This window comes from Uloborus diversus, chromosome 7 (assembly GCF_026930045.1).
Source record: "Uloborus diversus isolate 005 chromosome 7, Udiv.v.3.1, whole genome shotgun sequence".
NCBI classification, from domain to species: domain Eukaryota; kingdom Metazoa; phylum Arthropoda; class Arachnida; order Araneae; family Uloboridae; genus Uloborus; species Uloborus diversus.
Window position 1 is genome coordinate 112,312,087 of NC_072737.1, and position 12,838 is coordinate 112,324,924.

The 12,838-nt window shown below is 30.3% G+C and overlaps 1 protein-coding gene across 1 annotated transcript in view; it reads right to left on the minus strand.

Moving 5' to 3' along the window:
* Positions 1-8,194, minus strand: part of LOC129226839 (EF-hand calcium-binding domain-containing protein 6-like) — a 74,810-nt gene extending 66,616 nt beyond the window's left edge. The window contains exons 1-5 of the mRNA XM_054861469.1: positions 8,024-8,194; positions 5,465-5,584; positions 3,886-3,980; positions 2,179-2,230; positions 661-797 (exon numbers count right to left, since the gene is read on the minus strand). Coding sequence (XP_054717444.1) covers positions 661-797; positions 2,179-2,230; positions 3,886-3,980; positions 5,465-5,584; positions 8,024-8,194 — 575 coding nt within the window. The remainder of the gene's footprint in view (positions 1-660; positions 798-2,178; positions 2,231-3,885; positions 3,981-5,464; positions 5,585-8,023) is intronic.
* Between the last annotated feature and the right edge of the window lie 4,644 nt (positions 8,195-12,838).

Below are 12,838 nucleotides of genomic sequence, written 5' to 3' on the forward strand. Positions count from 1 at the left end.
GTTTGTTATGCATTTACAACCTTTTACAATCCCAAATTCCCAGAAAAGTAATTGTGTCAGGAGAGAGAAATATTTTGACTTATTAATAAACCAAAGCTTGTATGAGTTCTCATATTTGTATTCATTTGGTTATAGATTGCTTGCATTTGTTTTAAATTTTCAACATTTGTAAAATACTTCTTTTTGGTGTATGCATTTATCTTAACATTTAAAAATATATCCAGTAACATTTTGTTTGTTGTTTCTTGTGACAGACACTATTTTCCTCATCTCAAAACCATACTTTACAATTTAAATTTTTCAATACTTTTACAAGCATTAAATCTGTTTTGGACTTTTTTTTTTGTTTTTAGCGATATTTTAAAAATGCATTCAGTCTTCTTTTTATGCTTTTTTTCCCTTTGACTTTTACCAGGAAAATAGGTTAAAAAATGTGCTATAGGCACATTTTACAGATAAAAAGGTTTCAATACTTTGCATAAATAGTCACACTACAAAATTTCAACCCACTAAAAACACATTGGCCGCATTTCATTGTAATTGTTTATTTCACAATAGTTGATATCTAAAATCAGATGTAACAGATAACATAATCATTTATTAAAAGTATTTTATTTGTCTAATATTTGCTGATACTGAGACTGTTAATAAAAATCTTACTCCTCATAAGCATTATCACTCAAATCAAAACAATAATTGCGAATGATTCGTCTCAATTCACTTTTCTGAATGAATCCATCTTTGTTGATATCAAATAGCCAGAAGGAACGAATGATGTCACGTAATCGAGGTTTTATCTACGAATAAACATTCATTTTAAAAGACTGTAAAAGCATACAACACTAATTTGACACCCTAAAACATAGTTGATTTTATTTTGTTTTAAATCAATAATTCTATTTCCTTTGCAGAGGTTTTTAAATTCAAGTTCAACTTTGAAATAGCCTTAAAAAAACTATAGTCAGCAGGACAGTTTGCCACATCTTCTCATTCTGTTACAAAAATTTCCATCCATGAAAAAGCAAAGCAAGTGTGCAAAAAAATATTAGATGGTTACAATATTAAAATCTCTTGAGTTACAAATTTACTTTACAACAAGATATTTATTCAAAAGTATCTTGATGAAATGAAGTTTTGCCATAATTAAAATGCAATGCTGATAAAAAAAAAGTCAAAGAAGTTTTGTCACTATTAAAAAGCAGTGTTGTTGCAAAATCAGTAATATTAATGCAGTTATTGAAACCAGCACTCGTTAACACTTGTTTAGTACCATAAATTTTGGTGCCAAATGCTTTATATTGTAGTAAATGCCTTACCTTCTTCTTTACTGCTACTCAGTTTACTCTAAATTGCTCTTAATTTTAAAGTTATGAATAGTATATATTTCAAGAACAATATTACACTTACTTAACTTCTACATTTTAGTATAACAAGAATTACAAATGTTTGCTAATGTGCAAAAAGTTAAAACACAATTATTACAATATGGTATTAAAAGAGCAAAAATAGAAACAAAAGTTCAGATATTAAAAGGAATTCCATTTTCGATGCAAAAAAAAAAAAAAAAAAGAAGAAGAAGAAGAAAGAAATTAAAGCAACTTATAAAAACAAACAATTATTATTGTTTAAAAACCATTAATAATCGAAATTTGTTTAAGAATAGGCTAAAAAATTTTATACTCAATTCTACTGCAGTCAATTTAGGATAAAGTAGCATATTCGTAATAGTATGCCTCAGTTCTGTTATAAAATTAGACGTACTTTAATTGCATTACTTGTGTTGTGTTTATGTGTTCTTTGTATGATTATGCATTTATTTTTTGTTAATTTTATATTATGTTATAAACTGGCTCTAAATTAAGCTCTTCTCTGAGTGGTGGGAGCTAGTCAGGATATTGTATAGCCTTTACTCCCATCTACTGAATCAGGGATTCTCAATTCGACAGAGAGAAATATATTTCTGTTTGTAATTTCTTTTTAATTTATATGTGAAATGCATATTTGTAATATATATATATATATATATATATATATATATATATATATATATATATATTTCCCTGATTGAAATAAAATGAATTGAATTGAATTGAAATTTATAAATAAATGTTTATGAATAAATTTATATCCTTCCTTAAATACAGAAAATAATAAAGTTAGAAAGTTTCAAAACTTTACTTTTTCTTTAATTCTAAGTTCAACTTCATCTACAGGAAGATTGTCAGAAATCCTAAGGAGAAAGTGAAGCATTTTAGTATGAATATTTAAAAATATCTACATGGAAAAAAAGCTAAACTGAAATGAACATAAGGAAATTTGACACCATATAATAAGAATATAGCAATTAAACTTTATTTCTTGTAAGTAGACACTTAAACACAATTTCATTTTTAAAAAATCTAGTATTTTTAAACACAAAAATGTTTAGTTTGTGATAGTTAGAACATCATAATTGATCTATGTAAATATGTAAAATAAACTGCTGAAATTTAAATGGTATTGCTTCTGGCTTTCTCCGGTGTTTAAAGGAAAAGTGGCACAACTACCAAATGAATGAACACCTCTGATCAGTAAATGAACATAAATCTGGTCAGGCAATAAACACAATACACTTTAACTTTAAATACACAACAAATTTGTTAAACTTTAAGTTTCTTCGGGATATATTTTCATTTTCATATCTTTTTAAAGGCAGATCGTTATCCATTGTTTCATTTGCTTATTTTATTTACTTCATTTTACTTTTTTTCTTTGCAAAGGATACTTTTTTACTCCCCCCCCCCCTTGTTTACTCTTTGTCTATCATAGAACTATGTAAAACATGCATCATGTACAATTTTAGAATCCCTTTCAGAGCCTGTAATGGTAGTGAGGGTATCAATTGCAATATAGTAACTCCACCACTGGCGGCTACTAGAAACAAAAGAAAAAAAATCTTCAAATTGATGATATTTTCTCTTCAATCCTTAGTTGATACATAAATTAATCTTTTTTTTTTTTTTTTGGCATAGAAATCAGACCTGAAAATGACCACTCGCTATTTGACAGCTAAATGTCTTATTTTGGAGACAAAATACTAAAAAAAATACTCTACCGGTCGTTTTTTAAAAAGCAAAATGGCCGTAAGTAATTATTACTTAACAGATTTTTTCCCCCCCAAAACAAATCATTTCTATTTTGTTATCTCTATTTTGTATAGTGCTCCATGTAGCCAGTGACAGATCCACAGGGGGTCGATCGCCCCTCCAAAAAGTTTGAATATTATAAAAATTTCCGGAAAAAGACTATTGACCCCCCCTTTCCCCCACATAAAAAAAATCATCCCTGGTTCCGTTTTTAGCACTCTACCTGTCACTGGAGATTAACTAAAAATTTGAATTTCCAGATTTAGTAGAAAAATGTGTGGAGGCAGTTTTCAAAACAGCAATGTTAGAATGCAATCTTTCTTGAAAAAAAAGAAAATTAAAACAGCTCCATAAATGTAGTAGAAACTATACGTACAATGTATGTGTTAAGTACAGGAATGGATTCAAAAAACGGGGGGGGGGGGGGGCTGTGTGGGAGTCAAGATCTCCTTTTTAAGTGATGAGAGATAGCCTAAAGTTGCATTTTGACGGCTAAAGTCTCGAAACATATTCTCCAGACTCCTACTTATGCTAAAAAGGACACTTATCACCCATTTCCCTTTTTTTCTCGAAAAGACCCCTTCAAAATCAAAAACTGGATCCACTCTTAGTTAAGAAAACTGTTTTACAATAAATAATTTTTTTTTCTCATCAACTTTACTTCATGTTCTGAAAAGTGATAAGTTTTTTTACAAAATTTTTTCAACATTTAAATCTTTCACAAATCTGATTTCCAACTTTCTTATATTTTGATACTTACCTTTCAGATTTCTTACAATCGGAAATTTTTTTAAGATTCGATATTTTCAAGAAAAAATCTCGATAGTTTATTTTTCCAGTGGAGCTCAACTTTGCCTAAAAGAAAAAAAAAGGCACGAAATGAATGTTGGTAAAATAATATATGCATAAAAGAAAATAAATATAGGTATTGAAAGAAGGGAAAAGAATTTACTTTCTTAATTTGAATCTTTGCCTTCCTCATAAAAAAAAAAAAAAAAAAAAAAAAAAAACTAGACAATTTTTTTTAATTAAAATGCTAGTTTTAGTTTGTCAAAATGTTAATTTTGGTTTAAACTCAAATATATTCAACTTAAAACAAATTAAAAATAATTTTAAAGTTCTTTAAAACTTCTGAATAATGTCTCCCCAAATACTTAGTCCTTGGTTAAATTTCCTTGGTCAGAAGAAAGCAAAACAACATGAAATGGAATTGAGCATTTTTTTCTGTTTAAAATTTTAGTGGGTTTATAAACAATACAAGGGCACACATTTGCAAAATTTTAAGAGGGGGGGGGATTCAGAAAATTTCCCCATGGTTTAGCAGAACATTTTCCCCATAGAAACCGATTTCAGTACAGATTAAAGATATTCAAATTTGACATTTTTAATAGCTTATTCATTAATGGTTGGAAAAGAAATTTTTAAAAATTTTTGCAAAGAAAAAAGTACCAAAAGCAAAGAAGTTCTCATTTCTAGGGGGGGAGCCTTTAACCCCCACTTGCCCCTACATGGGGGCCCTTGAAACAATATGTACATATCTAATTGTATCTAGGGAAAATTGGCACTCCACTAACATTGCACTTGATCTGAAAGAACGTAATATAGGAGTTAATTTTTATGCATAAATGAAGTGCCAATTATAAGAATTAGTTTTAATTCCAACAAGGGAATGATATGAACTTGTTATTCCAGAAAAAATTGAAACATGGTTCTAACACATATCCAGGACACTGAATTCGAAGGTGAGGGTCGTTGCAACTTTCCCATTTTTCCGATATGCACAATTGAAATATAGTATAATAGTATATTTCAGTGGCACAAGCCTAAGGGGCCAGCCCTCCCTCCAAAAAAGGTATAAATTAATTTAATTATTTCATTTATTATGTTTTAATTCACTTCTCTATAACATATATAGAATTTTTTTAACAGTTGTTTAAAAAGAACACAAAGCATATTTGAACAAAAGTATTTTGTTTGCAACAGAAGTATTACTGAAGTTAGAAGTCAGAGTGGCAAAATACATTTAACTCCCTGGTTTGGAATTTGAGGGAACAAAATAATGCGATTTGACCATTAATTCATCTTTAATGGAGCCTATAATTAACATTTTAAAAAAATGTGTCGCTTTACCTGGAAGCGTCATTTTGATTAGAATTATTTGCAAAATATTAGGTTTCTTTTTCAGCTTATAAAAAATGAAAAAAATCACATGGTAGTTTCTTGGCAAAACCAAAATATTAATGGAAAGGGCATGTAGTATCAATATGTTACCTCAACTATATCATGGTTTTAAAAACAAATCAGTCGCTGCTTTGAAATTCACTATAATATATACTTACATATTCACATAATGAGTCAAATTGTGCAGCAGTAATGGGGAAACAAAACATTCTAAGAACCTGCCTAAGTTGTGTCTTAGAAATTTTATTTGTAGCCCTGCGATCAAAGTTCTTACATGCCTGAAAATAGAAAAAATATATCTATATAGTTTTAGTCAGTATTGTAGTACATAAATTTAAAAAATAAGGGGGTATATACGCTGAAACTTTAGAGGGAAAGCCCTACGTGCATTCCTAAATACCAAGGACATCTGTGTCAAGTTTGGCAAAGATCTGACGTAAACTAGATTTGCATTAGACCCCCCCCCCCCCTTCCTATGACGATTCCGGAGCATCAAAGAACTTCTGTGCCAAAAGTTGAAAAAGATTTAAGAAAAACTGGAATTTCACAAGGAATATATACATACTCACACTACAAATAAATTTCAATTTTTATATTTATAGATATAGGATCGCTCTGAGGCCTGAAAAAGTGAAACAAGGAGGAAATTTTTACAATACAAGCATAAAAAAAGCTCTAATTTTACCAAAAAGCCAGAAAACTCTTGCTCCTGTATGGAGCTTAAGAGGCATAAAGCAGGTTCGGGCAAGATGATTTTCAGTAGAAACCTGTAGAATTTGCAAATATCGAGCCAAGCGCCGAATGAAGCTTATCTAGCCAACCTGGCGACTAGTTACTAAAATGAATATTGGTTTTAATAGCTCGATCCTGTATTTATTATAACACTGGAGAGTAAAAAAAAAACTAAGTGTAGATGAAAAAGTGACATTTATACAACTATAAGCCTGCAGAAAAAGTTTTGTTTTCTCCTTAAAAAATCTCACAGTGAGAACTGAAGATTTTAATTTGGAGGGAGGAGGAGATTGCTAGTCAAATGCTGAATGTTAGTAGACAAAGTAAAAAAAAAAACTTGTACAGTGAAAGATTAGACTTTTCTGAGCTGCAGTATCTTTATCCTCATCATCCATGGTGTGGCAGCCAAGAGTGAGACAATCCCTTCTGTACCAGGGCGATTCCATCTTAAAATTTTTACACTATTTTTTATTTTCCAAGTTCTTTTTCACTAACTCAGCATAAAAAAATCAAGCATTTATTTTACATATTTCTCTAAAACAACTACATGCACAGTATAATTATTTTCACTTTTTTGTAATTAGTTATTGATGTAATAAAACTTGTAATGTGTGTGAGTGACAACTGAAATCCCAAACTGACACACAAGTTGCAAGTGTTATTAAATTAATAATTAATCATAAAACTGAGAATAATTATATTGTGTATTTGATAGTTTTAGTAGAATACCAATGTAAAATAAGACAACATTAACAAATGCTTGATTTTTTTTTTTTTGAAAATGAGCCAGTGAAAATGAACTTAGAAAAGAAAAAATAGCGTAAAAATGTCATACAAGTAACAGTGTTATCTCCTATCAGCTGTTTCCAACCTCTACTATTTGTAGTTAAGCTCTTCCAGTTCTTTGACTTAAGCACAATACAATCTTCTTCCACAGTATCCACACAGTGCAGCTTTGGTCTTTCCCCATCTTACAGTGCAATATAGTTTAGCCACAATTTTTTTTTTTTTAGAATGTTGCTATTGTCAATAGCAGAGGCGGCGATTGGGACTAAACAGTGAGGCGGCAAAAAAAAAAAAAAAAAAAAGAGAGAAATTTATATATGAAAAAAAAAAAAAGAAAGAAAGAGAAAGAAAAAAGTTCAAAATTTTGCTGGGCTGTTTTGAGAGCAGATGAGTGGTAATTGATGTAAATCTAACAACTTAACTCACGTTTTTACTAAGATCATTAAGATTGATGAATTTTGTACGGCATAACGTTCCCCGAAGAAACACGTAGACATGAATTAGGCTTACATTTTTTACCCCAAAGTATTTTGAGATGTCACAAACACTTGGTAATAATTTCATTGAACAAGTATGGCATGTTTAAGTAAAACAATTGATTTACTAATATTTAAACAATGAATGCATAAACTAAAAGTTACTGCTTGTGGTAAATGTTTCATAAATACAACAAAAAAAATTATGTTCTGAAAATTTTGACATTTCTGCTTTTTTTTAAATAATTTTTAGTTATGGTTCCTAAATTGAAAGAAAAAAAGGCCATAAAAAGTGGGGGGGGGGGCGGAATCGCCACCACTGGTCAATAGGATATCATGGCTCTACTGGAGTATCTTCAGCATAATCCAAAATTAACTCTGGCATGGCACAAATTCAGCCTTCTTGAAGCAAAACGTGTGTTTTGGTGTTACACTAACACTAGCTGTCTAGTATAGCTCTATAAAAATGAAGTAAAACACTCTAAAAGAATCGGAAATATCAAGACAAAAGTTGAAAATCAGGACAATTTTTTTTATCAGGAAAATCAAAATTATCTGGATCTTTGGAATAAAATGTTCCACACAAGAAAAATGCCTTGTTACATTAATACAATACGTTTTTGGTGCATTTGATTTTCTGCTGAGTCAAAGTAAACACAAATAATAAAAAAAAAGTTCCAAAACATTGTGAAACATAATAATTAACATAGTAAAGATGCTTACTTGTAGTAAGTCTGATCCTTTGGTTTGAACTATTTCTGTTAACTTCTGCCTTATTTCTAATGGTAACAAACTGGAATTTAAATCATACTCAGGAAATGAAGGGATTGATGATACATTAGCAGAGGAAGCTGTTAAGATAGTAAAATGCAATTTTACAGTTTCGATCAACATGTGAAAGAAAACTTGAACAACATTAAAAGTTGAATAACATTAGCAGCTAAGAAATTCCCCTTTTGTTTTAAAACTAAAATCAACACACAAAAAGCTTTTTTACCACACTAGAGTGAATGACATGCGAAATTGAATCCTTATATAAAACAGGTTCTCAACCTGGGGGTAGTGCTCCCCCTCCCTCCAGTGGGACATGGAAAAATTTCAAGCGAGGCATGAATGTCTTTAAAAATACAGTGAAAAAAGAACAACAAACTGTAATTTGCTTAATTTTTAGGTAACATTTAAGTATTCTCAAGATTGCCTTTTTTTTAGAGATTTTTAGAGCAGTTTTTAGATCAATATCTCTGAAAACCTGGATTTTCAGAATTTGATTCCTTAAAGTTGAAATATGCAGCAGTAAGTCTGAACATTGAAATTGATTTATGGTGCGCTTTGTAACAGTTAAAATTTAATATTTAAAAGTTTGTCAAGGAGAAGTGACAGTAGTCAAGACAAGTACAGTATTAACTGCATATTAACTTAATGGGTCGCAAATAGGTAATGGACAGTCGAAATTTACCCCTAATGTTTTAAATTTACTCGTTATTGAAGAAATATCATGTTAATAACATTTTTTCAGTATGGGGTAGGGGTCATAATTCCTCTTCAAGAGACCAAAAATTGCCTGAAAATGCATTTTTAGGAGTTATCTTTCAAAAAAATTGCCCTCAGACACCCTATTTTTGCCCAAAAAAATGACACTTATGGATCCCCGCCCCCAGGACGCAGGGTTGTAGTTTTGGTCAGACAAAACTGATTTTATCCAGGCCACAGGCTAAAATTGGTTAAAACCGGCCAAAACTGGATTTAACCACCATAGAGCTGGCAAAAACTAAATTACGTGAAAATACACTTCTAATTTGTATGTATGTGAGAGATGTGTGTTTTGCAACTAATAAATATGTTAGTTGGAAGTTGTTTAATTAAGCATAACAATTTTAGTTAATTAAATATAATATTAGTGAAATAATTTACATTATTATAACAATAGTAGTGAGCAAATTTTAACTTTCTTCAAAATTAATAACTGAAATTGTTCACAACTAAAACAAAAGACATAAGGAATACAAAACAGCTTGTAACATAAATATAGTAACTTTTCAGTAGTGTTGCCTTTTAATTTTTAAAAGTGTTTCCCCCTTGCTCCTTTAGTTTTGTTTTTAACATATGCCTATATCTTTTAAAAAGAAGTTCTTTTTTTTTCTCTCTCATTTATTCTTCAAAATTACTTGAAATACTTTGTACGTTCGTGTGTGAGAATTAAAACCTATCTATTCAGCTTACAATGTTTCACTCTATTATTTTTTAATGTTACTGCATATTTTCCATGTTAAACCTCATCTTCTAAACATGCTGTAATTTCTACAAACTGTAAAATGTACTATTTAGATAAATAATTGAAAGGTGATTGATTATGTTTGCTTTTTTTTTTTTTTTTTTTTTTGAATAAATTATTCGGTTTTCATTTAAAATTTGATAATTATCTAAGTGGCCAAAACTGGATAAAACTGATTTTATCCAGGTCAGTTTTAAGCGGTTTTATCCATGGTTAAAACCACCATTGGCCGAAACTCTTACAACATTGCCAGGAAGCGACCCCCTTCAAAACCAGAAGCTGGATCCAATCTTGGGTTATATAGAGTAACAAAAATTATCAACATACATGCAATTTACAAATTTTTCCCCCCTCTTAATTGCTGACTATCAAAATATATTCCTAGTTAAATAATTATTACAGTGAAATCTCGTTACAACAAGTACCAATACAACGAAATTTCCATTTCAATAAAATAAATGTTTATTTACAATGTAATTGCTGATACATTGCTTGGATTCCGTCACAACGAAATTCCCGTTACAGCCAACAAAATTTGTGGTCCCTTGAAGTTCGTTGTAACACGATTTCCCTGTATTTAGCTGCTTGAAAAGAAGAAAAAGATTTTCAGTGAAATCCTGTTAACTTAAAGGAAAGCACAAATTTTGTTCATTGTATTGAGATATTTGTTGTAATAGAATTCAAGCAACATAATGGAAAAAAAGCGGGGAATGGAAATTTCTTTCGTTGAAACAGATATTGGGCCATTCATCCGTCACATGCAGGACAAAAAGACCCTTAAATTTAATAAACTTTCGTCATTTCTTTTGGTATTTAAATTAAACAGGGGTAAACAAATTTTTCAATCTTTACATTTGATACAAAGATACTCATAACACAGTTATATTTTTGTTTAATAATTTTGTTATTTAAAATTTAATTTATTTGCATGCGTCACATTCAAAGTCAACCTCTTGTAACTTGTTTATGAATTCGTTAATATTTTTTTCTATAAGATAAATATAATAGTAGATTTTGAGAGCAAAGGTTCCAATGTAAAAGAAAAATATCACCTTTGTTTAGAAACAATAGTTTAAACAAGGGCTCTCCAATCTACGGCCCTGCGAACAGATTTTGTCCGGCTCACGAGAAGCTTACAAATTTTTTTTTTTTTTTTTGGACCAGAGAGAGTCAGTCTCATTGGAAATATAATTGAGACATTATTTTTAATTACAAATAATTATTTAAAATCTTTTTATGGTTAATTGCTTTCAATAATATCCCAGCTGTAAAAATGTGCTTCAATGTTTGCATTTTACTTAATATAGTTTAGTAACAATATGAACTTTAAATCAAGCTGATTTTAATCAGAAAACATTGATCAAAAATAACTTAAAAAGAAACAATTACTAACTCAAAGGTTAAATTTTCAGAAACTTATCCAAACTAAAAATAATCACATGGGCAAACCAATGAATGTGAATTTTATCATGTTATAAAAATCAATTACCAATTTCTAGAACATGCAGAATTCTTTTCTAAACTTTTAGAGTCTTTCACATCTTCAGGCTCTGTTGAGTCGGGGGCTTAAAGGACTTAGTTCATCAGCTTGTTCCAGTTCCTCAATTGGATAATCCATAGCTGTAGGGAGGTCTGCAGACGATGCGCTATCCATAATGTGTGAAGAATCGAACTCATTTTCATCTATTGATGACATTTCAAACTAAACCAAAAAAAAATATTAATTTATATTTCAATGATATTTTCATTTTTTATTCAATTTGGCAAAATAATACTACCAGAGTGAAACTTGAAAAGATACGCTGCAGAAATTTCAATAATACCGTCAAGCTCACTTATAAGTAGTGATGTTCCGGATATCCGTATCCGTGGATGTCCGAGGGGAAAATAAAAATCTGTATTCGTTACTTTTTTGATGGATCTTAAACGGATCATTTCTATTCTAAAATTTTTTAAATATTTGAATAAAAGACTCTTAAATTCCGTTTAAATTAGGTTTTTATTCCCTATTTAAATTTTAAGGTATCATTTCAGAAGCCAATTGGCATCCCCCCTCCCTGTTGCAAAAAGGAAGGGGAAATAAGTTTTAAAAGTGTGTATTAGTGTATCTTTTTGTGGCATCGTAGCTCCTAAACAGATAAACCGATTTTGATATTTCATTTTTCATTCAAAATGTGACTTGATCGAAAGTGCTCTTAGCTTGGCCTCGTTTTTGTAGAGCTTTAATTAAAGGAGATATTAATTAAAAACTGACTTAACGTTTTTCACAATCAGTGTAGTAAAAATTTACCCGTACGTAAAAAATGTTGGCCCTAATTGAAAGAACAAAGTTTTCCCGTGTTTGGTATTTATTTGAAACTTCCAACTGATATACAGTAGGAGCTTGTTAAGTAAATATTAATTGCAATTCTAAGCCTTTATATGCGTGATTGGTAGAGATTTCATAGTCGGAAGATAAGGAGAAAAAGTTCAATGATTTAAAATTTTTAACTGCTGTCAGTTCATATTTGATCACAAATGTGTAATCTGACCCGCGAAATTCATCTTAATATGAGGTCGGCTCTCTGGGATATGTTTTGGTTTTTTAATTTTTAATTTAATATTAGCTTTTGTTATTGATTTGGGGTTTCTGTTATTCTTCATTTTTGTTTTTCTCGGCATCCTTTCAAAAAAGTGAGATTAAATTCTCTATTGTATTTACTGTTTGTAAAGGGTGTTCCCGCCTTTGTATTTTGTCGGGCGGAGTAAGTTCAGTAGAATGGGTCAGTGCTGCATTTATGCTGAAATAAAATGAGAAAAATTATTTCTAGCCTGTCCAGTAGCAGTTTTACACTCTTGTTCCGGTATCCTACATCTACCGAGCAAGCTAGAAATAATTTTTCACATTCCATCTAATCATAAATGCAGCGCTGGCCCATTCCTTCCAACTCTCCCTTAATTTTAACGGAGATTTCTTTAAAGAGTAAATCATAGTCTTGATTATATTTTTGCTGCAGTTGACATTTTTTGTAGAAACTGCCATTATTCTGATGGGAATACCTTCCGTAACATATTTTACTTGGATAGTTGAATTGGGTTTTAAAAAAAATTGAGCTCTGTATCCGTATTTGTGGATCTTGACACTAATGATCCGTATCCGTATCCGTGGATCTACTTTTTTAACGATCCGGCACATCACTACTTATGAGCAGCGAAAAGGGACCGTGATATTTCCTCATAACAACCGAGTGCTCAGGAAAAACCTGTCTGAATTTTTTTTCTAAAAC